The sequence below is a fragment of the Theropithecus gelada genome, chromosome 9, assembly GCF_003255815.1.
Source record: "Theropithecus gelada isolate Dixy chromosome 9, Tgel_1.0, whole genome shotgun sequence".
In the NCBI taxonomy this organism is placed as follows: Eukaryota; Metazoa; Chordata; class Mammalia; order Primates; family Cercopithecidae; genus Theropithecus; species Theropithecus gelada.
In genome coordinates this window covers 74034216-74055636 of record NC_037677.1, presented here as the reverse complement: position 1 = coordinate 74055636, position 21421 = coordinate 74034216, and the positions used below count along the sequence as shown (strand labels likewise).

The window sequence follows — 21421 nt, the reverse complement described above, 5'->3', positions numbered from 1 at the left end:
TGGAAAATTGCTTTTAGCAGTATGCAGATTTTACAGAGAGACTAATGCTAACACTGTACACTTAAATGTGTCCTAGTCACCTACATGAACACTTCTTTGCACATGGCTCACTTGTTTTTCACCTGCATCAGGCCAAATGTCAGACTACATGGATGCTCAATGTAATGGGATTGAACATGCTGACGAGCTAGCTAGTTTACAACAGTTACAGAAGTGTCGTGTTGGTGAAAACACCATGATGGGATTTCAACATCTGTGCTTTTACTTTGACAGAATCATATCCATTAGCACATTAAAAAAGAAAAAAAAAGTTGTTCATCTTGAATGACACCAATATCTTCAGCATGCTTCCCTAGCTGTCTACCGTGTAGTTTGGTCAAAAGGCAGAAAGAAGAGTATATACGACAGCACATACAGATGACAATGACATAATGAGAAACTACGGTTAAGTCACTCCACAGGCAATCACAACAGTTCATGCACTAGGGTCTACGAGTTGGAAAGTGTTTACAAACTATGCTCGTTCTCCAGGATGTGAGCAGAGTGCTCGAGAGACCTGACTGCCTTCATTCTCACCAGTCCTCCTACTGCTCCTTTTCTCACTGCCGGCCTTTTCACTCTTTGATTTTAAAGGTGCTGCCTCTGTTTTCTTATCTCTAGCAGACTTCGTTGTAACCGAAGGCTGGCCACCCCGGGAAGTCTCGGACAACGACGTGTTTCTTGAGGTACTTTCTTCCTCATCGGACAACTCGGACTGCATCTTTTTGTCTTCTTCAGAGAGGCGGTCCACAAGCTTTAAGGTCTCACCACTAATTCCCTTAAAATATTCAATGGAATGTTTACATACTTCCTTGAGCTGACTTTTCCTAACTTTAACTGTGCAGCTGGTGGTGGTGGTAGTGGTGGTGGTGGTGGCAGTGGTGGTGGTGGTGGTGGTAGTGACACAGGTGGATCTTACCTTTACTGGCAACTTGGATGGAAGCTGTTTGGCCTTGCCTTTCTCTGGCTGCCCTTGCTTTTGTGTGGCACATGCTTTTCTAACTGCAACTATGTTATCCCTGTGTGTGTTTTTCACTGGAATTCTGGACTTGGCATCTACACATGAAGAAGTAGTAAGGGCTTTGGTTTTCTCAGATTGACTAACCTGCTTCATTTTACTCGCTTTAGTGTTTGGCATATGGTTCGGTGGGAAGGTATCTTTTGGTGAAGTGGCCTTTACGGGAAGTTTGGATTTTTGCCTAATCCCTATCAATTCCTTTGTTTTTTGCTGTTCTCCAAGAACTTTCTGCTTATCTCTTATACAGTGTCCTTGTAGTACCCCTGTCTTTTTTCCTGATGAGACTTTCACTGGGTTGTCTTTCTCTGTGGTACAAGTGGGTGCAGAATGTTCTGTGAGAACTACATTATTTATAATGTTATCTGTCTGTATAGTGGAAGAATCCAAATTGTTGTTGTTATTAAAGTTATCTTTTTGAAAATCATGTTTTTCATGGGGCCTAACGCCCGTCTGGCTATTGGCTGTATTTGAAATCACTGTTAGAGTTTCATTTTCTAATCCCTGACAACTGGTCATCACCGCTTCTATCTTATCTGTTATTTCTCCAGGGCCTTCTTTCTTCATGGTCATGGTGGATGCAGAAATTCCCATTTTTATAGGCGTGCGCAACTTGGGGTCAACTTTAGAGGTGTTAGTGGCTGCTGCTGATTTCTCCAGGGAGCCACTACTGGATGTGCCTTCCTGACACTCTCCGCTGGTCGGGATGCTGGGGTTAGGTTCCACTGTAGGTGTCTCTACATTTCTCTCTAGATTGGTTTCTACAGTGGTGTCCCCTGACTGTGGCTGTGGTGTGGCAGTGACCATACTTTTATCCCCTTCCCCCTGGTCCCCTGACTTCCCTTCAGAAGTATGCTCACCAATCTGGAAAAATTGGAGCCTCTCTTCAACAAAATCCCTCTTGCTCATGTCAATTGCACCACTGCGAGTCATCTCAAACATTTTTCCTTCATGAAATGGGAAGGGGTTAGGCTCACTAGTTGGGGTACTTTCATCAGTTGGCGTTCTGGCTGGCGTTGTATCAGGGGTTGTTGCTGGAGAGCGGTCTTCTACTGCCAGCCCAAATGGCTTAGTTTCATCTTCCCGTGATTTACTGTCAAAAACTTCATCATCCCCTCGGTTATTGGACCAAGGGTCAAAATCTAGACCTTTGGTAGCTACTGTTTTAAAAGGAGTGGCAAATTCTTCATCTACTTTGTAACTGAAGTAAGTATCAGGAAACACTGATCTGTCAGGATGTCTGCCTTCCAGTGTGAAGAACTGGGCCCCTGACTTCTGATCAGTCTTATCAGGAGTCCTTTCAGATGAAGAACTTTTATAAGGTGGCTTGTCTTCATCTGGTCCCACCTTTCCCTCCTCCTCAATAACTTCGAGTTTACTTTGGCTAAAAGAGCGGTCAGCTGGCTTCAGAATGCCCTCTGTGTTCCAGATATCTTTCTTAATTTCCATGACTTGACTTGGGAGTTTAGAATCACTCTCTGTCAAGCCATCATCTTCATCTTGCAGGTCATAGCCATCCAGAGAGTCGATCTCTGTGGCATCCGTGTCATGAGAAAACTCTGCTGTGGTGGCAATGGAACACTCTGTGATGGACTGGTCATTGTTCCCATTCTGGGCAGTTTCATGCTGAGGTGAATCAAGGCCAAGGCCAAATTCATTATCTTTTCCAGATCCGTTACTTTCCAGTTCTTTCTGGTTGGAAGCCTTTTCAGCAGAAGCTTTGGATTTTTCTTTTTGTTCGTCATCCACTTCCTTTAATTTGAACGTATATTTTTTAACTGGGACTGGCTGATAAATAGATTCGTCATCGCTCGAATCACTGACGTCTGCCCCGGGAGGCACTGGTGAAGGTGGCTGCACTCTAATGACAGGTTCAGCCAGCTGGTACTTGTCATGCTCATCTTGCAGACTGACTTCAATCATGTCAACCTCTTTTTCTGGGAGAAAATGATGCTTCTTATCTGACTCAATCTGGTCCGCATCCAGTGGTGGAGGAGGGGGAAATTCAATATAGGCAACTCTGTTATTTTTGGGTCTTTGGTTAGAGTCTTTGCTCACGTCATTAGGCATTTCACGTGCGACTGCTGTTTCCTCCACTGTAGTCTGCTTTAGGGAGGTTGACTTGGCCTGTTCCTCCTCCTCTGACTCCTCAGAAACCTCGGGAATTGGGCTGGGTTTGCCTGGTATATAAGCTATGAGCGAGTCAGGTGTCTTAGATGTAAATTCGTAACTCACTTCCTCTGAACTGGGCGTTTCTGGGGTTAAAGGGCTTTTCCCAGAGCTGTCTAGAAAGGATACTTGCTCTAGAGTATCATCTTCTGGACTACCTTGGGGAGAAGGAGGTTGCTTTTGCTGTCTAGTTGTATAAAAGGTGCCCCTGGTTTCTTGCACTGTCTTACATTCCTGACTTATGATTTTTTTTACACTTCCTTGTTGTATCTCCTTTTCATATTGCTTCCCCACTTGTACAAAACTGACATAAACGGGTAAAGTTTTTATCTCTTTCCCTCCCTCTGTCTGGGCTAGTGGTGCGAGTTTTTCCAATCCATCAATAGGACTGTGGTCGAATACATCACTAGAGGGAGATTCCTTTCCTGGGCTAAACTCTAAAGAATCAGGAGATTTGGTGGGGGAGGTTTCGGTTTCCTCGAGAGGTGGGCATAAACCTACATAACTCTGGTGTTTGGAAACTTTGCTGATTTCTGAATAGGTAACTTTTTCATCTTCTATAGAATTAAAGTGCTGTGTCTCAACTGTCTCTTTACTCATGCTTGACTGGGACAATTTTGGGGATAGTTCATGTTTTGGAAAGGCCGACTGTTCACAAAAACCATCGGAAATGTCAGAAGACAGCATTCTCCTCTCATCAGCAACTCTGACGGGAATGTGTGACATTGCTGAGCTCTCGCTCCTCCTGGAAGGCTGATCAAGCAATCCACCTGGATGGTCCCCTTCTTTCACAACATATTCCCTATATAAGACTTTTTTGGAGGGAGATTTTACAGTCATTTCTTTAATTTCTGAGAGAGAGCCATTTGTTAACAATTTGTGTTCTCTCTCAGTCACAGACATAAATTCACTCTTTTGATCAACACTTTTACTCTCAGGGTGACCAATGTGATTCTCTCTTACATCATGAACAAGTACATGCGAAAGTTTTTCTTTCTGAGACTTATTGTTAGTGGCTCCCGAACTCTCCCAGGTTCTAAAGACCTTTTTGTCCCATGGTCCCCTAGTTGCTAAATCTGAGGTTATATGACATGCCAAGTCTTTAGCCTGCTGCTCAGAAAAAGAGTCAGGCACTGCTTTACTTGACATTTCAGTTCTCTGTTTTTTCACATTATCAGAGCCAGAATCATTTACAACAATTTCGTTGCTTTGGGCATGCTCATCTTTGGCTTTTAATACCATAAAATCTTTTTGCACAGATACACTTTCATCTGGGAGGTCTATGGCCTTCTGCTGTTTTTCTCTAGCAAAAACTTGGTAGACGGGTAGCTTGCTCTCCTGTATTTTTTTAACTGGGATTCTGGACTGGCCATCTGACTTTCTGTCTTCTTGAGACATGTCCTTACTTTTTGCATGTGTGCCTTGTTCAAATTTTAATCTAATGGAACTGAGTTTAGATTGTTTGAGCTGGAATCCAGACTGGGGCCCATCCAGTGCTTTGCTCTGTGAAATACTTCCTTTGGCTTCCACTGTGGACTTGCTGTCCTCAGTCTGTTGGGAGAGAACCGTCTTCTCTGGGCTGCTGGGGAGACTGGGTGCCTTCTCCTCGGCCTTGGGGAAGCCTTGTCCATCAGGGCCATGCTGTCTTGTCTTAACCCATTCATCACTGGATGCCAGCAGTTCTGTCAGCAGCACTTTCTCAGGGCTGCTACTGGTAGGGCTTTGAGAAGAATATTCTTTGCCATTTTTAGGGCGTGCCTTTTTCTCTGGGGACTGCAGTTCATCATTGAGCTTTTCAGTTTTGTCACGAAAAAACTGTGACACTTCAGTCAGTTTTTCTTCAGCCTCCTTCACAGTCCTGTCCACCCTATCTTCATAAATCAACTTCTCTCTACCTCTGTCTAATCTGTCCTCAGTAAAGCGCATCCACATGGCATGTTTTGGACTACTAACATTGCCAGAATAGTGCAACACTGTCACTTTATCAAAATGCTCATCTTTAGACACTTTACCTACACCATTTTCAGAAACATCTTTATAGATTTTGGAGAGAATTTCTTTTTTGGGGGCAGTGGCTACTTTTTCTCTGGACCGCTTATCAGACCCCTGTAACTCTGAGCTAGGGGGTCCTGCATGGTCTGTAACCGATTCCTCAGTATCAGAATGAGATACATCTAGCTTTTCTGACAGAAGCATTTTCTCAGCAAACCTGTAAGACTCCCCTCTTAGTTCTGACAACTCATCGTCATGGTATTCTATTGAGTGTTGACTCAAAAGCTTCAATGTTTTATAAGAGTCATCAGATATGAGTTGAGCAGAACTAGGGCGGCTATCTTCTTCTTGGGACACAGGAGTGTTTACTCTGGAAGACTCCAGATAAGAAGGCAATGACTCTTCAGCAGTAAGTTCTTCTTCTTCTTGCTGACCCTGTTCCTCTGAACAAGGAAAAGCATCGTGTTTTTCTGGCAGAAAATCTTTTAGGTTAATATCTCCCCGGGATAAGTCTTTCTGATACACATACATTTCTTTTTCTGGATGCTTTTTGGTTTCTCTAATAATGACTTCAGTGGGCTCAGCTTGGTTACCTTTTTCGATGTGGACTTCTATTATACGCTCCAGTTTGGGTTTCATTTGGTTGTCCTTCTCTGCATGCTGGGCTGAGGTTTCAGCAGCAGACTTGTGAACATCTGGAGACACTGCCGACTTATGTTCAAACAGACCTGCCAGTTCTTTGGAAGGATCCCGCCCGGACTGAAAGGCCTTCATGATGTCATGGACTGACATGGTTTCTTCAATTCTTTCAGATGCACCTTCACCGCCTGGTGGAGAATGATAAACCATTCTGGTGGTTGTGGTTATGTGAGTTTCTTCTTTAACACGCATGCCTTTGCTTAAAACCCGATTGTGGTCATCTTCTTCGCTACTGGCTTTCATTTGAAATGCTTTAACTTTTTCTTTAATACTAGAGGTGGTGGGCGTTGGTTCCAATTCCATAAAAGTAGGTGAAGGTTTAGGTGACACAGGCTCCTCTGGTTGGGTCTGGGGAACATCCCCAGCTGAGGGCTCATAGCTCCTGATAACATGAACCACTTCAGTTCTTGTTTCTGTAATGACAGGAGGGATGGGAACTTCATGAAAAAGTGGTTTAGGACCAGTGCTTTCAGCGCTTTGTGGGGCTGAAGGTGTCTTTTCACTTCTTGTTTCAAAGCCACTGTCAGACAAGGGACTTTTATCTTGGTCATGTTGAGAAAAGTCATCAGGAGACTCTAAGATAGTATCTGTTCCAAAAAAGGAATCAGCCATTTTACACAATTCTTTCTCAGAGGTGGAAGGCCTCATGGAGGCTGGAGGCATTTTGAGTTTGTGTTCCTGCAAAGCAATTGCTGGTTTTAAAACTCTTTTCTGTCTCTCCTCACCATCCTTCTTTGCGTCTTCAAACTTGTATTTTAAGTTTGTCAGTGAACTACTCCCAATATCATTTGTTAGGTAATCAATAACTTTGGTCAAGTTATAATCCTTTTCGGAGGCGGCTTTTGCTTTTACTTGCACTCTCTCTGGCAGAGATGGAGAATGGCTCGCAGCAGCTTGTTGTCTGGCTTCCCGGATTTCTTCCGAACTAAATTCTATCCAGTCATCTTCGGGAGAGTGTCCTTTGTCACTCTTTGGTGATTTGGGTGATCCTTTATTATCTACACACACATCCTTTTTAAGGATTTCACTAACTTTCACTAAGTCTTCCTTTACTTTCTCTACAATTTTGAAAGGTTCTTCATCATCAATTCTCCCTTCTTTTGGGAGTTCAGGTTGGAATGGCTTCTCCTCAGGCACATCTGTCTGTAGTATTGCGGTCATCCGCATTAGGTCCTCTTTCATTTCAGCCACGTCTTTTAGTATCTCCTGACTGGAAGATAAAGAAGATGGTGTAGACAACTTAAGGGCAGAGGGTGCAAGGAACAAAGAGGACTTAACTGGAGATGAAGTTCGATTGAAGTGAGGCTGAGGACGTGTCTCCGTAGTCAATGTTTTAATGGGTGACAGCAAGGCTGCTGCTGATTTTGTAAATGAATTAGAGTCTGGAAGTTTCTTTAATGCTGGTTCTGACAAAACATTGACTACAGAGTATACTGGCACTGTTATAATTGATGAAGTTACAGATGAGGTAGTTGCAGATATTGACGACCCAAGGGATGTATAGAGTGCACTTGCGGAAGGAGTTCTTAGAGACTGAAAAGCTGATGGTGCTGCAGAAACATAGGACCTGAGTGGGGAAAATGGCATTGCAGTCGTGGTAGAAAACACTTTCTCAACTGTGTCAGTGGCTGCACTGACCACAGAGCTCACAGAGTTTGTAGCTGAAGAAATTTTTTCCTGTAACGTGGCAGTGGCTTTGCATCCATTAATTAAAGTTGAAGATGATGGATATTTTAGAGGGGAAATAGATCCGTTGACTAATGCTACCTCTGCATGTCCAGGCATCTGCTTCACAGGTGATGAGAGAGAAGATGCCATTGTAACTTTGGCTGATGAAATGACATCAACTGCTGATTTAACTGGAGACACCACTGACTTTAAAGGTGAAGATATTAGCGGTGCTGCTGATGTAATAATTGACTTAAATGGCAAACTTGAGGAATACATATTAATGTTTGATTTGGGGGAGGCAGGGGGTGTCATAGTAATCGATGATCTCTCCAAAAGAGACCCTGCTGTAGTCACTGGAGAGGTTCGAGAGGAAAACGTAGAATTGGATGCCAGCCCTTTTAAGGGCGTAGCTTCCGTGACTGCGGGAGCTCTAGCCAGGGTACCAGAGGAAACTTGGATATTGTATGGAGATTGTGACACCACAGTTTTTATCGGCGAAGAAATTGTCCGAAAGGATCTAATTGGAGATGCCACGTCACTAATGGATTTAACTGAAGATGTAGTTGACGCGCCTAATGTGGATTTGATTGGAGAAGGCGTCGAAACAGACCATATTGATTTTAACGGAGAAGCTGATGGCGTATTAGAGGAAGAACTTGATAAAGAAGTGAAGCCTGACTTGGCTGGCCCGGGCACTGTAATCGGAGCTGTTGTCCAGGACTGGTATGGTCTTGTAGAAAAGAATGGCTTGTATGAGTAAGTGGTGGGGAGGGATCTTGTTGCTCCTGTACTCCGTTCAACTGTTTCTTAAATTTTAAAATGAAATCAAACACAAAAATCAACAAAAATGGTTGAGAAACAGAGAGACCAGAGAAAAAAATTGGTCAGTAAACTTTGAAATATTACAAAAGCAAGTACAATTGTTTGCATGATTTAGAATGGAAGAGGCAAAAGGAACGATTAAGAGGAAAAATAAATTTCTACAGACATAACTAATCCAAAGTTAAAAAAAAAAAACAACTAAATAAAAAAACAGAGTAATGTGAAATGAAAGAAAAAGCACATTGCAACCAAAGAGGCAAACAATGAAAAATAGAAAACACGAGGAAAGAATTAATGATGAGAAAAATAACCATAATGGAAAACTGTTCCCTACTTCCTATTGACTTTCTTATGTGTTGGTTTTGAAATATCAGTAGCCGTTCTATTTTGCCTGTATAGGTACATGTTTGTTTCGTGCAACCATACAACTTTCATTTTAGTAATTTCTAATGTCCTCTCTCTCCTTTAGCCTTTCCATGATACAGATTGCACCTACTTAGAACCATTTCAATATATGTAGCTATACATTAAATATCTAAAACTTTTTTCAAAAACCACTCAAGCCTATTTCATGCAGAATCCAAAATAACTTTTAAGTGACAGGCAACTGATGTGCAAACTGTGAAGCCACTGGATTTTAAATCTGTATCTCCCATGCACAGTTCGGTTATGCTTTACACCCATAAAAAGCCAATAAGAGCAAGAAGTTTTCTGAGTCAGAATTAAACAAACAAACAAACAAACAAAGAAAAGGAATGTTTGCATTTATCTTTTCCATGCAGTATATTCCTTTTGATGAGGGGAAAAGAAAACATAATATGAAATGACTTTAAAATGCATGTGTACATATACACACACAAAGAAAAAAAAACAGAAAATATGGTTCATGGTTACCATAAGCAAGCAAAGCAACTGAAAACATTTTATCATGCACAATATATCATGGCAAACAAGCCAATGAAGTAATACAATTCCTATGCCATATTATGCACAATATATAACCTTTAAAAGATATTTTCATGAGGGCATTTAGAAAGAAGAGTACACTTTTTCCATGAGATATGAAGTCTTGGTACCTTTTGAGATTTTAGGAAAATATTTTCTACTGCACATTATAAAATCACCTGCAACTAAATATGTCCACGTCTGTAACTCTTCATTATGGATAAAAGCATATAGTTTATCTCAGATATTTTTTCATAACCTAATCTACATTTAATTTTCAAAAGCTGTCATGGGGGACATCTAAAAAGTACATTTGTATTTTTAACACCCCATATTTAAGTACCTACAGTAGGATATGTGGGGTGTGTGTATATATGCTTATCAATTTCAAAGGGACCAGTTCTGGTGCCTTCCCATAATATTCATGGGACTCATGGATATCACAAACACCGAAGCAGTCATGAGGTAGACCTGCCACTAGGAAGAATGGATATAGTAATACCAGCATTTCTTCTGGCAATGGAGCAAGAAACGCACAAATGAAGGAAGCACACTTGCTGGGGAGCACAAACACATGCTTGGTCCTCTCTGCTTCTACAACTCAAACAAACCAAGCTGGTCACAGAGATTTGCAAGGCCTGCCAAAGGCTAATGTTCTACATCAAAGTTGAATACAGCTTTGCTCCAAGAAAGCCCTGGTTCAGAATAGTGAAACTCAAAGAGAAAATGAGAATCTGCTTCAGCTTTTATGTTGTTCTTCATGCGGTGCCCGTGCCATTGCTACAATCCAGTCCTTGGATTAGCGGCACTCCCACAAGGGTGAAGATGTTCATTCCTAGTGTACATTTAAATTCAAACATTTCGAACATATCCTTTCCTAGGCTTACATATTATTCTAAAGAAAGTGGAAGAACTAAGGAAAAACTCGCCTATTCATTACCCCTTCTTGCCATAATTCTCAATATTATACTGCTGAACTCTTTTGGAAATGCCACGCTGCAAATGGAAGGTTCGGGGATTCCCTCAATTCAATGATTTGAGCTTAGTCTGTGTCTCACAAGCATTTATTTTTGTAACTATCAGACACTGACAAAGCATGTGTCCTTTACCACTGAAGGCTGGCTCTATCAGGCAAAGAAGTCTTTTGAACCATGTCTATGGTTTTATACTTTGCAAGGAATGACCAACCTACCAATCTGTTACACGTTTTATGCTTTAAAGACATATGTTTTGGGATCCCTTTATAACAGGGAATTTCTGGATGTCAGGCACTGAACTAATCCAGAATCTTTTTCCTGGGGGGGAAGGGGTTGGAAAGGCAGCATGGTGAGGGAAAAGTGGCATTCACTTGGAGTTCTCATAACACCAGTTTTGAGACTTAGTTTTCTTTTAGTCACTTCCTATTCCTATTCATTTCCTTGTTTACCACGCTTATGTACCCTTTCATAAAACAGAAGAGTTCCCTCCTCTTCTACCAAAAGTCCGGGAACACAAGCTGTATACGTCTTAGCTGGATCTAATCTGTAACACTATGATAAGTGGGAAACATTCAATGGACTTGGCCTTAGTGACCAGAATCAGATGGAAACTCACCTGCCTGAAGGGGCCTCCGACCTAAAGCAGCTGGTCCATTGATCCTGTCCAAAGGTTAACAATGTTGCCTACGGGGTCTTAACCAATTACCCACTGAGGCTCTCTGGGAAAACAGTATTCCAAAGAAAACCTCCTCAATGTATTCCAGTTCTACTGGAAACCATCTAGCTACACACACACACACACACACACACACACACACACACACACACACACACACACACNTCTAGCTACACACACACACACACACACACACACACACACACACACACACACACACACCCCTTTTCTGCTCTGTAGCATAATATGAGTTAATTTCAGCCCTTATGTTTCTGGGAGGATTTAGACATTTCTGCTAGAGGAGAACTGAGATCTGAGGAAACGTTCTTGAATGTGGTAGGTTTCTTTCATTTCTCTTATATTCTCCATTTTGTATTTGAATATAAAAACTTCTCTAATAGACAAGGGGCTAGGCTCCAGAAGATAATGCTAAGACCATCTCAACTAAGTAGCGCAGTAGTGTCCTGCCGCAGATCTTATATGCTACGCTGTTGGCCCACAAAAACAAGACTTCAGAAAAGGTGGGAAAAGCCAAAGTTGTGACTCTTACTGGCAAATTTCCAAACCTCCTTGAACTTAAGAAACTGTGTCAATGGGAAACTAATTAAAAAATAATTTTTGTATAATTTCCTCTCATTTAGAATGAGGAGAATGGTTAAAGTGGCACCAATATGTCAGTCAAATACAGTGCTGTGCTCAGTACTCTTAGTTCCCTGCTGGTGGAGGGTGTTATCTTGAGGGCTGTAGAGATCATCAGAGGTGATGATTACAAGGATGAGGGAAGGAAAGGGAAGAGGAGGCAGAGAGAGAGAGAGAGAGAATATATAAACAGATATGACTGAATGAATCTATATCTTCATAAGTGCATGCCAGCTAACAATGAATGAAAACAATCATTGAGAAAAGGAAAGGGCCTAACTGGTCTAGTGAAGACCAGCCTTAGCACCGATATTTTAATAAAGGACAGGAGGAGAGGAAGTGAGAGTGAGGGAGGGCGGAAAGAAGAAACCTGTAAAGAAGTGCTACCTCAAGAAGGCAAGGAGATGTGATTCTTGCAAAGTAGGAAGAAAAAGAATCGGGACTAGGATATGACAACCTATCTATACTGAGAAAAATGAGATGACAAAGTATCATTTTTCTACCATTCCAAATATGAGTAATTTTTTTTCATCTGAGCATAGATCTAAAGCAACTTTCATATTTATCTCCTAGCATAGTTAAAGTAAAAATCAAGGTGTTAAAATAAAAGTAATAGATATTTCTAATTTAAAAATAGGTAATGGCTTTAAAAACTGTTTTGAAGTATGAGCTAGGGGTGTGTTTACCTCGCATCTTCAACTAGGCACAAAATATTACTTAGGTTTGTATGATAGGGTTTTCCTGCAGGCAATTTTTCTTTTACCATTGACTTTCCAAATGATAAAATTTGCTTTGTATAGAAAAAATGTCTCTTCTTATGAAAATCCACATAGATTAGTAAATGTGTTAGGAAACTCACTCATTCCAGGCTCAGTCAAGTAGCTGTAGCGCTTACGTAAAGCTAAGGATGCGAAGCTCTGTCGTCTATCTGTTTTCTCAATCTGAAAAGGAAAAAAAAAAAAAAAAGGCAACTCTATTTCCAGCTTCCCTGTGACATCTTCACAGTTTTAAAACATTTTGTAGGATGGCATGTTGATAAGTTGTTTATTTTCCTTCTTAGGAAATGTTGATTTCCTACTGGGATTTTATAGCCCCACCCCCCGTGTCTTAACCAAAATCGTTATTTGGCAAATTTAAGAGCACCAACACAGCAGACTACAGGGAAGTACAAGTAAAAGACAAGCATTACAGAGACTTCTGATGCTGAGCAGTAAATTTTCCTGGATCTGTTCATATCGAAAGCACATATATCACAAAGTACACTCACTCTATGTGAGTACATTCAAGGGAGAAAGGCACACAAAGTTTATTATTCCAATTACTGCTGGGGTTTCTGTACGTTAATAGGCATAAAGTGTAGATGAGGAGATTGAAAACAGATGAATGGTTTTGTTAGAAGTACATTTTTTTGGGGGGGGGCAGGGGGCGGAGCGGGGTAGGGACGGAGTCTTGCTCTTGTCACCCAGGCTAGAGTACAGCGGCCAGATCTCAGCTCACTGCAACCTCCGCCTCCTGGGGTCAAGCAATTCTGCCTCAGCCTCCTGAGTAGATGGGATTACAGGCATGCAGCACCACGTCCAGCTAATTTTTGTATTTTTAGTAGAGACGGGGTTTCGCCATGTTGGCTAGGCTGGTGTCGAACTCCCGACCTCAGGTGATTCCCCCACCCCACCCCCGCCTCGATCTCCCAAAGTGCTAGGATTACAGGCGTGAGCCACCGCGCCTGGCCAGAGGTACTATTACTGAGTCCTAAGGCTACTTGATTCTATTTATTACTATTGAGTGGGATTTAAAAATCTAATTGTCATATAACTTAGAGAAACATTAGGAGGCAACTTGGTTGAACTATATTCTTAAAAAAAGGTCAAGATAAATTTCTTTAGTGAGAATATCAAAGATTTATCAATAGCTAGTAAGCAAATATTTTATATCACATACAACATAAGTTATTTGTACAATAAAATTGCACATATTCAACGTGATCTTGATTTAAATGTTATAACATGCTGGATAGTAGGATATAGTTGATAGTAAAATAGGCACATGAAACTTTTGCAAAATGTCTATTTGGCAGGTCCAAAGGTAGTGGGTTATCTCAATTGACTGTTCACAGTCAGTCATAGATAGACTTCCTGGTCCTACTCTTTCCCCCTTTCTCACTATTGCACTTGACTTGTCTAAAAAAAATTTTAATGTTTATTTATACATGCCAATCTATCACATTTAAAAATGTTTAAAGAACTTTAGTTTCTAAATCATTAGCTGTATTATAATTTGGTTGAATATATTTAAATACTCTTAAGTACGTGTGGAAGAAGAGTGAACCATTTAAGAAAAATATATACCCTTTTACCTACTTAAGACCTGCAAAAATATAATTTATATGTTTCCCACACTTTAGCCCTCTGCAACTTCTGTCATACAATTTCTATTCTACTTCTGATAGAATAAAAGCAGAAGTGTTTATATTACCTCATCATCTTGATCTGACTCTGTCTCCTTTTGGTTCCAAGATGCATTGCAGAGACAAGGAATATTATAATGGACAGCAGGGAAAAGAATATCAGGATATGAAAAGGACTGAGTAGGGAGCACAAATGCAAGCTGATTTAGAAAGCAAAGCAAATAAAAAAAAAAAAGCCAACAAAAAATATCAAGAACTGTACATCCATGGCAAATTAACATATGACATTATTTGAAAGCATAAAAATCTATGCGCTACCAGCAGAAGCAAAAGCGATAAACAGAGAAGACTCCATCATACAAACTGTAAGAATTTGACACCACATTAACAAGACTTAGGCAATCTACACGAGGAGACTAATACAACTTCAGTTTTAAGAGCTTTATTCATGTTACAAAGCATTCCTTAATTGCATACCAAAGGCCCACTTCTTCAAGACCAGGGAAAGATGATTTAAAGCAGTACTAGAAGATACCTTTTTATGTGCTGGCAGAGTGATATTTAAGTTGCAAACTGCTGTCTGAGGCAGTCCTTTTGTTGTCTTTGGTTCTTTCAGAAAAGACAGACGACCACAGGGCTCTTGGCTGGTGTCTCTAATCTAGAAGAATTTTGGTAGTTGATGGTTATAGAATGAGACTTATCTGAGGATTTTTACCTGTATAAGAGTTAAGTATGTTTGTTTTAACAAGCCCTATGAGAGGCAGGAAAGGTAAAGGGAAAAGACGATTACAATTATGAAGCAAATGGGGCGGTCACATCTGAACTCAGCAAGAGTTAGATGCCCGATTCCTAAACGCAGGATTGTTGTGTCTGATGATCTAATCCTGATAATTCATAATATAATCTGAGTTATGTACATTTTCCTTCTAACAGTTTTTTTTTTCCTGAAAGCTCCAGCTTTTGCAACAGTAACAGCAAATAATAATGATAAAACAATTTTCCTATCTCCTTTTATTCTTGGAGAAAGAAGATCCCTCTAGAATGTCCCTGGTCTCTACCAGAAATGAAAATGAAACTTGAATACTGAATTTGCATTTCATCCATTATTTAATTACTGAATATTAACCAGAAATAATACATTGTGTTACTCTAGATTGTTTGGTTTTACAAATGTTTGCTTAAACATAAATGTTATTGAACTCTTTGAAAAATAAAGATCCTTTTTACCAGTTATAAAGCTTTACTGGTTTGAAAGTATACTCTGGTAGAAGCAGAACAAAAATCTGACCTTATGAGTTCAGATTTGATGGGATATTACAAATTAAATAAGTCATTAAAACCTTTTATTTTTATTCTCTAAGAGTATTTTTTCCCCCATAATTCACAGATTCTCTGTTAAAGACGATTTACCTTGATGGAAAATGGCAGTCTATTTTCTTTGAAAGCATAAAAGTTAAAAACAAGTTGCTGTCCTCCTTTGGTAAGTGGGGCCAAATTTCCATAACAATCAACATAAATAGGTTTTCCTTCCAGAACCTTTTAGAGTAAAAGAAATAAATGATTTAATGTTAATCTGAGTTTGAAATATTTTGAGATTTTATGTCACATAACATGAAAAGACTGACATGATACTATGTCACATTTGTCTCTGTTAGGCAGTTACTTCTGTGGTGCTATTTGCAATAAAAATAATGTTGTGTGCTTACAATTCACCAATTGTAATTGGAATCCATAGCATGGACATATACAGAACAGAATTATACATTTATTTTTATTCTGGCAACTTTAAAAATATTTAATAATGTGCCTGACATCAATCACTTATTTGTACAGATTTTGAAAGCTATCTCTTTTTTTTTTTTGGACTGTTAGATCCTTACATGTTCACTGGGTTTGAAAAAGGAAAATCATAGTAATGTGTATAAACAGTGATTCTGGAAAGTAGGTAACTCAAGTGGCCACAAAAAAATGGAGACCATAACTTAAATTCATTAGTACTATGTTTTAACCAGTTAAGACAGCATCAAAGACACTTAAAATAATTTGAGTATTGGCCGGGCGTGGTGACTCATATAATGCCAATGCTTTGGGAGGCCAAGGCAGGTGGATCACGAGATCAGGAGTTTGAGACCAGCCTGGCTAACATGGCAAAACCTCATTTCTACTAAAAATACACAAAATTAGCTGGGTATGGTGGCAGGCACCTGTAATCCCAGCTACTTGGGAGGCTGAGGCAGGAGAATTGTTTGAACCCAGGAGGCGGAGGTTGCAGTAAGCTAAAACTGCGCCACTGCACTCCAGCCTGGGCAATAGAGCAAGGCTCTGTCTCAAAAAAAAAGATAAAAAAAATTTGAGTATTAATCTATATCACATTTTTTAAAGTAAAAGTAAAATTAATAATGCACTTGGTATTTTATAGTAAGTGCTATTAAGGCCACAAAATAAAACCCCATCTCATGTAATGAAATGAACTTGTTTTTGTGAACAAGGTACCTCAATATCTTTGCTTCTTGCGACTTCCTCAAAATTCTCTTGTTGCTCTAAAGTTTTGTCCACTTTGTCATCTGTCATGCAGAAACATCGCAAGGAAGATTCTACAGGATCATTCATTTTGGCAAAAACAACAAACTTGGCCATATATGGAACACATATCAATTCTCTGTACAGTTGCGTGGCTAACCCCACAGTTTCTAAAACTTGATGGCAGTCTGCAAGCCAAAATCTGAGCAAAATGAAAAACAGAAGTATGAAAATGTGGCCATTTAAAAGCCAAATCTTAAAAAGACTCACAATTTAAAAAATCAGAATATACAAAGGAACTAACCCAAAATGTGATTAACTTGTTCATTTAAATAGCAAAGATTTTTTTTCCATGTATCAAACACAGAAACCCTGTGTTTGTCATTTGAGGATAATTTTGATAAGCAAATACTAAGAATTTTTTTTTTCCTCACAACATTGTTTTTTTAGTATTGAACACAACAATTTTTACTTTCCAAAAGGTAATAAAAACGAATTCCTTACTGCTTTTTGGAATCCTTTATTTCCATACCTGGCTGAAACATTGGTTGTAAAAGAGACACAGTCTTTTATAAACGTCAAAGGAGTTGTTCCTGTGATGTCTTCCCACTGAGCAGGCGAAGTGCCCCCTGAGAGAACAACAATAGACACGTTGACTTTATCATGGGAGATGCTCCTCGTAAAATTTTCATCATCTCCTGTTCTTCTTTCTGCATAGCTACAAACTGGCAAAACTTCAGCACCTTCAGTTTAATAGTGTGTACTAAAGGTAGTTTTCCTCTCTACTCTCCGTCTATACTTTTACCAGGCTTATTGTGATTTCCTTGTAAGATGTTATTAAATTTAAAAAAATTCCTTGTTTTTTGTCTGGGTACTAATGAATGGCTTAAACTTGGAGCAGCCACAATTTATAAGTGTATTTTATAAATGCAATGTGTAAGTGCAAAGATTTGTTGTTTCAGATGGATAATTAAGTGTCTTACTCTTTTTTTTTTTTTTTTTTTGAGACGGAGTCTCGCTCTTGTTGCCAAGACTGGAGTGCAATGGTACGATCTCAGTTCACTGCAACCTCCACCTCCTGGGTTCAAGTGATTCTCCTGCCTCAGCCTCCCCAGTAGCTGGGATTACAGGCGCCCGCCACCACGCCCAGCTAAGTTTTGTATTTTTAGTAGAGACGGGGTTTCATCATGTTGGCCAGGCTGGTCTCAAACTCCTGACCTCAGGTGATCCGCCCGCCTTGGCTTCCCGAGGTGCTGGGATTACAGGCGTGAGCCACCACGCCCAGCCTCTTACTCTTTAAAAAGGTAAGAACTACCAAAGTTAAGAAACAGCTCAGTCTGTACACGGCATTCTGTACGATTAATTACCGAGGGTAAAAAGGAGCATCAGCCATTAAAATTACTCTTTGGAGAACAAAAGAAGAACAAAACAAAGCCTATCTTTAATAATCTTGCAATTGCAGTTAAAAATCAGATTAGGATAATCAAAGGATGAATGGAGCTCTGGATTCCAGGTGCTTATCACAAAATGTGTTCTTCTGAGCCCTGAATGTTTAAACTCTCGGATTACACTGGTGAGGAGTACAGTAGGTGAGAATAACCATGTACTCAACATTTTCCTATTACTAGTGCTCTGTGGGACATGTATTTTTCCCAAAGTCCACCCAATTTCCTTGTAGTTTAAAGTATGTTGCTAGGTCCATTAACGCTGTCTAGGTCACCAAGAAATTACCTAGATTGAATCTAGAAATTACCTAGATGCCCCAGGAGATTCAATGATATGTCTACTAATGCTAACCTTAATAGGAAAGATGCTATCGCTAAATTTTAAATGAGTCATGAGACCAGGATCTTAAAGAAATGATCCTTGGGAAACCAGGGATGAGGTGATGGACAAGTAAAATGTTTTCTTCTTTTATTTTCTCTTATAATGTTGGCATGGACATTTCAAAGGTTTTATGTCTTTGTACAGAATCTTTGGAATCAATAGGAAGTACAGCAGTGACTTAACCAAACCTGTAATGCTACAGAGAAGACGCAGATTGGGTGTACTGTCCCCTTTGTATCCATTGGATACACCTTCTCCTGAGGGCGGGGGCACCGGAATGGTCATTGTGATTGGTTTATGGAATTTCCTTCTTCTTGGTTCCACAGTGACAATTGGGCTAAACGTTGCTTTGTTTCCAAGGATCTTTTTCACAATTTCTTCTGGAACAGGCTGGGCCTAGAGACAGAAAAAGGACTTTAAATGAAAGTGACTTCCCCCCACCCCCCATTCAGGAAGTTTACTTTTTAAGTGAGAAGGGAAAAAACAAAAAACAGACAACCAAAAAAAACCCCATGTCTTTTTTAACCTTTCTTACTATTTTAGGAAAGCATGAATAAACAAAACCAAACACTAGGACAGGAACTGGTCAGTCTGAGTATTTCCCCAGTAGAACACAAATAGCACTGGCTTGCAGGAAAGAGAGGGTATCCAGTCTCATGGCATACAAATTTCTTAGTCTAGTCCAGATCAAAGGACAATAAATGCTGAGTCCAGTATATTTTAAGCCTATGCAGGACACTCAGTAAAACCTCATAAAGGCAACTCATACCCACATAAAAACTGAGGCTTTCAGAGTTAATAACAAAAAGGCATTCAAAATTTCAAAAGATTTCAATTCTAGTTGACTAAGCCTCTCTTCTACCATTTGGTTTCTTTTCTATTTGGTAAAATAACTTGATATGGGAGGCAGGTGAAGGGAGCTTCATACCCCTGAAATGTAAGGTGGTCTCATTAGGGCTAAGTACTTAATCAAGGTCATTTCAGGACTTCAGTGTGCTTGGCTCAAAACAGACAAACAAAACCCAGTAACTCCATTGGGCAGGGGAGTCCAGCCCACGAGAAGAGCAGAACCTTCAGTTAAACTATTAGTTACGATATTAATAATATCAATTAAGTTACTTTAGTTCATTTTCCTTATTCAGTAAGGAAAAAAAGAACTAAGGTCTAGCTGAAATAAATATAAGAAAAATCTTTTTTTTCCAAGATTTCCAGTCAACTTTCCAAACCAAATCAAGTTCCAATTGGTTTGGATAAAACCCAGTATTTATGATTTACTTCAATCAAATGAAAACACTAAAGCTTGCAGGCTTCACTCTAAGTGATTTTTATGATGTGGCCTATCATAAACCATGGCTTGGTATGTTGTTCCACATACTGAGACCAATAACCTATGATTGAAAACATTATTTTTCATCAGAAACCAACTGAGACTTTTAAACAGAACAACCCTAAAATATGTATCTTATTTAACAAGCCAGTAAGCTAACTTTATACTTGGTGCTTTTTATTTGAAATAAGTAAATGATTCCCCAAATGGCCTAATTAGCAGTATCATTAAGGATGAGTTAGAATAACTATTTCCAGAGCAAAACATGCACTCACATGCTCTCTGCACATACTGAGGGAAACAACTTTTTGTGAACATTACCTGGAGGCCCACTCGAATTCTTTTAGTTAGGGCACCCTCTGGGAAAGATGCTTGAACAAGGGGCACTGTGGTGCTGCTCAGAATGCCACCTTCAGGACCAATCTGGTTGCTTTCTTGCTTAATCCGTGAAACCACTGCAAAATACTGGGGGAAATCTTTCGTGATAATCCTGCAGATACGCTTTTTCCCTAACTCTTCTGGGCTATCAAGTTCTGAAAAGACAAATGAAAGAAAATGCCATGAGAATAAGCATATCTACAACATACCTTAAGTCAAAATGATGCTTATTTATTTATTTATTTATTTATTTTGAGATGGAGTTTCACTCTTGTTGCCCAGGCTGGAGTGCAATCGCATGATCTTGGCTCACCACAACCTCTGCCTCCCTGGTTCAAGCAATTCTCCTGCCTCAGCCTCCCGAGTAGCTGGGATTACAGGCATGCGCCTCTACACCAGCTAATTTTGTATTTTCAGTAGAGACAGGGTTTCTCCATATTGTCCAGGATGGTCTTGAACTCCCAACTTCTGGTGATCTGCCCGCCTCGGCCTCCCAAAGTGCTGGGATTACAGGCGTGAGCCACTGGGCCCAGACGATACATCATTTTAATAGACAAAATCATTTATACTCCATAGCCTAAACAGTTTTTATGATAAAGAGAAAATGGCAGTGACCATAAAATACTGGGTTTTGCAAAAATATTATAAAACTATTAATGTAAGTATTTGTAGAAAATATTTTTACTGAGTGGGAACAAACATCTTCAAGAGCTGACATTTTACCACCTGTGGATAAATTCCCAGTTTTCAAGAACAAGAGTGGGAATTTACAACACTTTGCCACCAAGCTGCCAAAAGTAGAAATGAGTTAGGAAAAAAAAAAAAGTGAGGCCTCATAAGAAAGTGAATAAGAGTTTAAGTATGCCTGAAAGCTCCAGAACTTCATTTAAAAACATCTTTCAAATAGTTTAAAGTTATCCAAATGTTTAGCATCATCATCACCAATTTCTTCGTGTCTACTGATGGCTCTCATGCATGGAACTCAACCTGTCCACACATGGATACATCTTCTTTCCTCCAGTTTACCTCCAAAACTACTTTCCTCCATAGTCCTAACTCTAGGAAGGGTTTACAGTCTGCTCACTCCTTCACTCTAATAGTTATGACTCAGCTTCCTTCATACTTTACAAAAGGTCAAAGTCCAAGTCCAGTTGATTCTCCTTTGGACATGGCTCACCCTCCTGTCACCTGGGTGTTCAGGCCCTGTTTTAGCTTTGCCTAATTGCTAAGACCACCGCCCAACCAACTCACCTCTCTCACTCCTGTCTATCCCCCATAGTGCATCCAGATGTGTGTGTGTGTGTGTGTGTGTGTGTGTGTG

At 39.9% G+C, this 21421-nt stretch overlaps 1 protein-coding gene across 6 annotated transcripts in view; it reads right to left on the bottom strand.

Moving 5' to 3' along the window:
• ANK3 (ankyrin 3) overlaps window positions 1-21421 on the bottom strand; it is a 707282-nt gene that overhangs the window by 41058 nt on the left and 644803 nt on the right. For 4 of the 6 annotated variants that reach the window (XM_025395913.1, XM_025395911.1, XM_025395912.1 and 1 more), the window contains 7 exons: window positions 20044-20255; window positions 18584-18791; window positions 17101-17197; window positions 16542-16770; window positions 15459-15584; window positions 14584-14706; window positions 12504-12585 (listed from right to left, as the gene is read on the bottom strand). In XM_025395913.1, the coding sequence (XP_025251698.1) occupies window positions 12504-12585; window positions 14584-14706; window positions 15459-15584; window positions 16542-16770; window positions 17101-17197; window positions 18584-18791; window positions 20044-20255 (1077 nt within the window). Of the gene's footprint in view, window positions 1-576; window positions 8386-12503; window positions 12586-14116; window positions 14144-14583; window positions 14707-15458; window positions 15585-16541; window positions 16771-17100; window positions 17198-18583; window positions 18792-20043; window positions 20256-21421 lie in introns of all 6 variants that reach the window. The other 2 variants (XM_025395909.1, XM_025395910.1) reach the window with 1 other exon arrangement.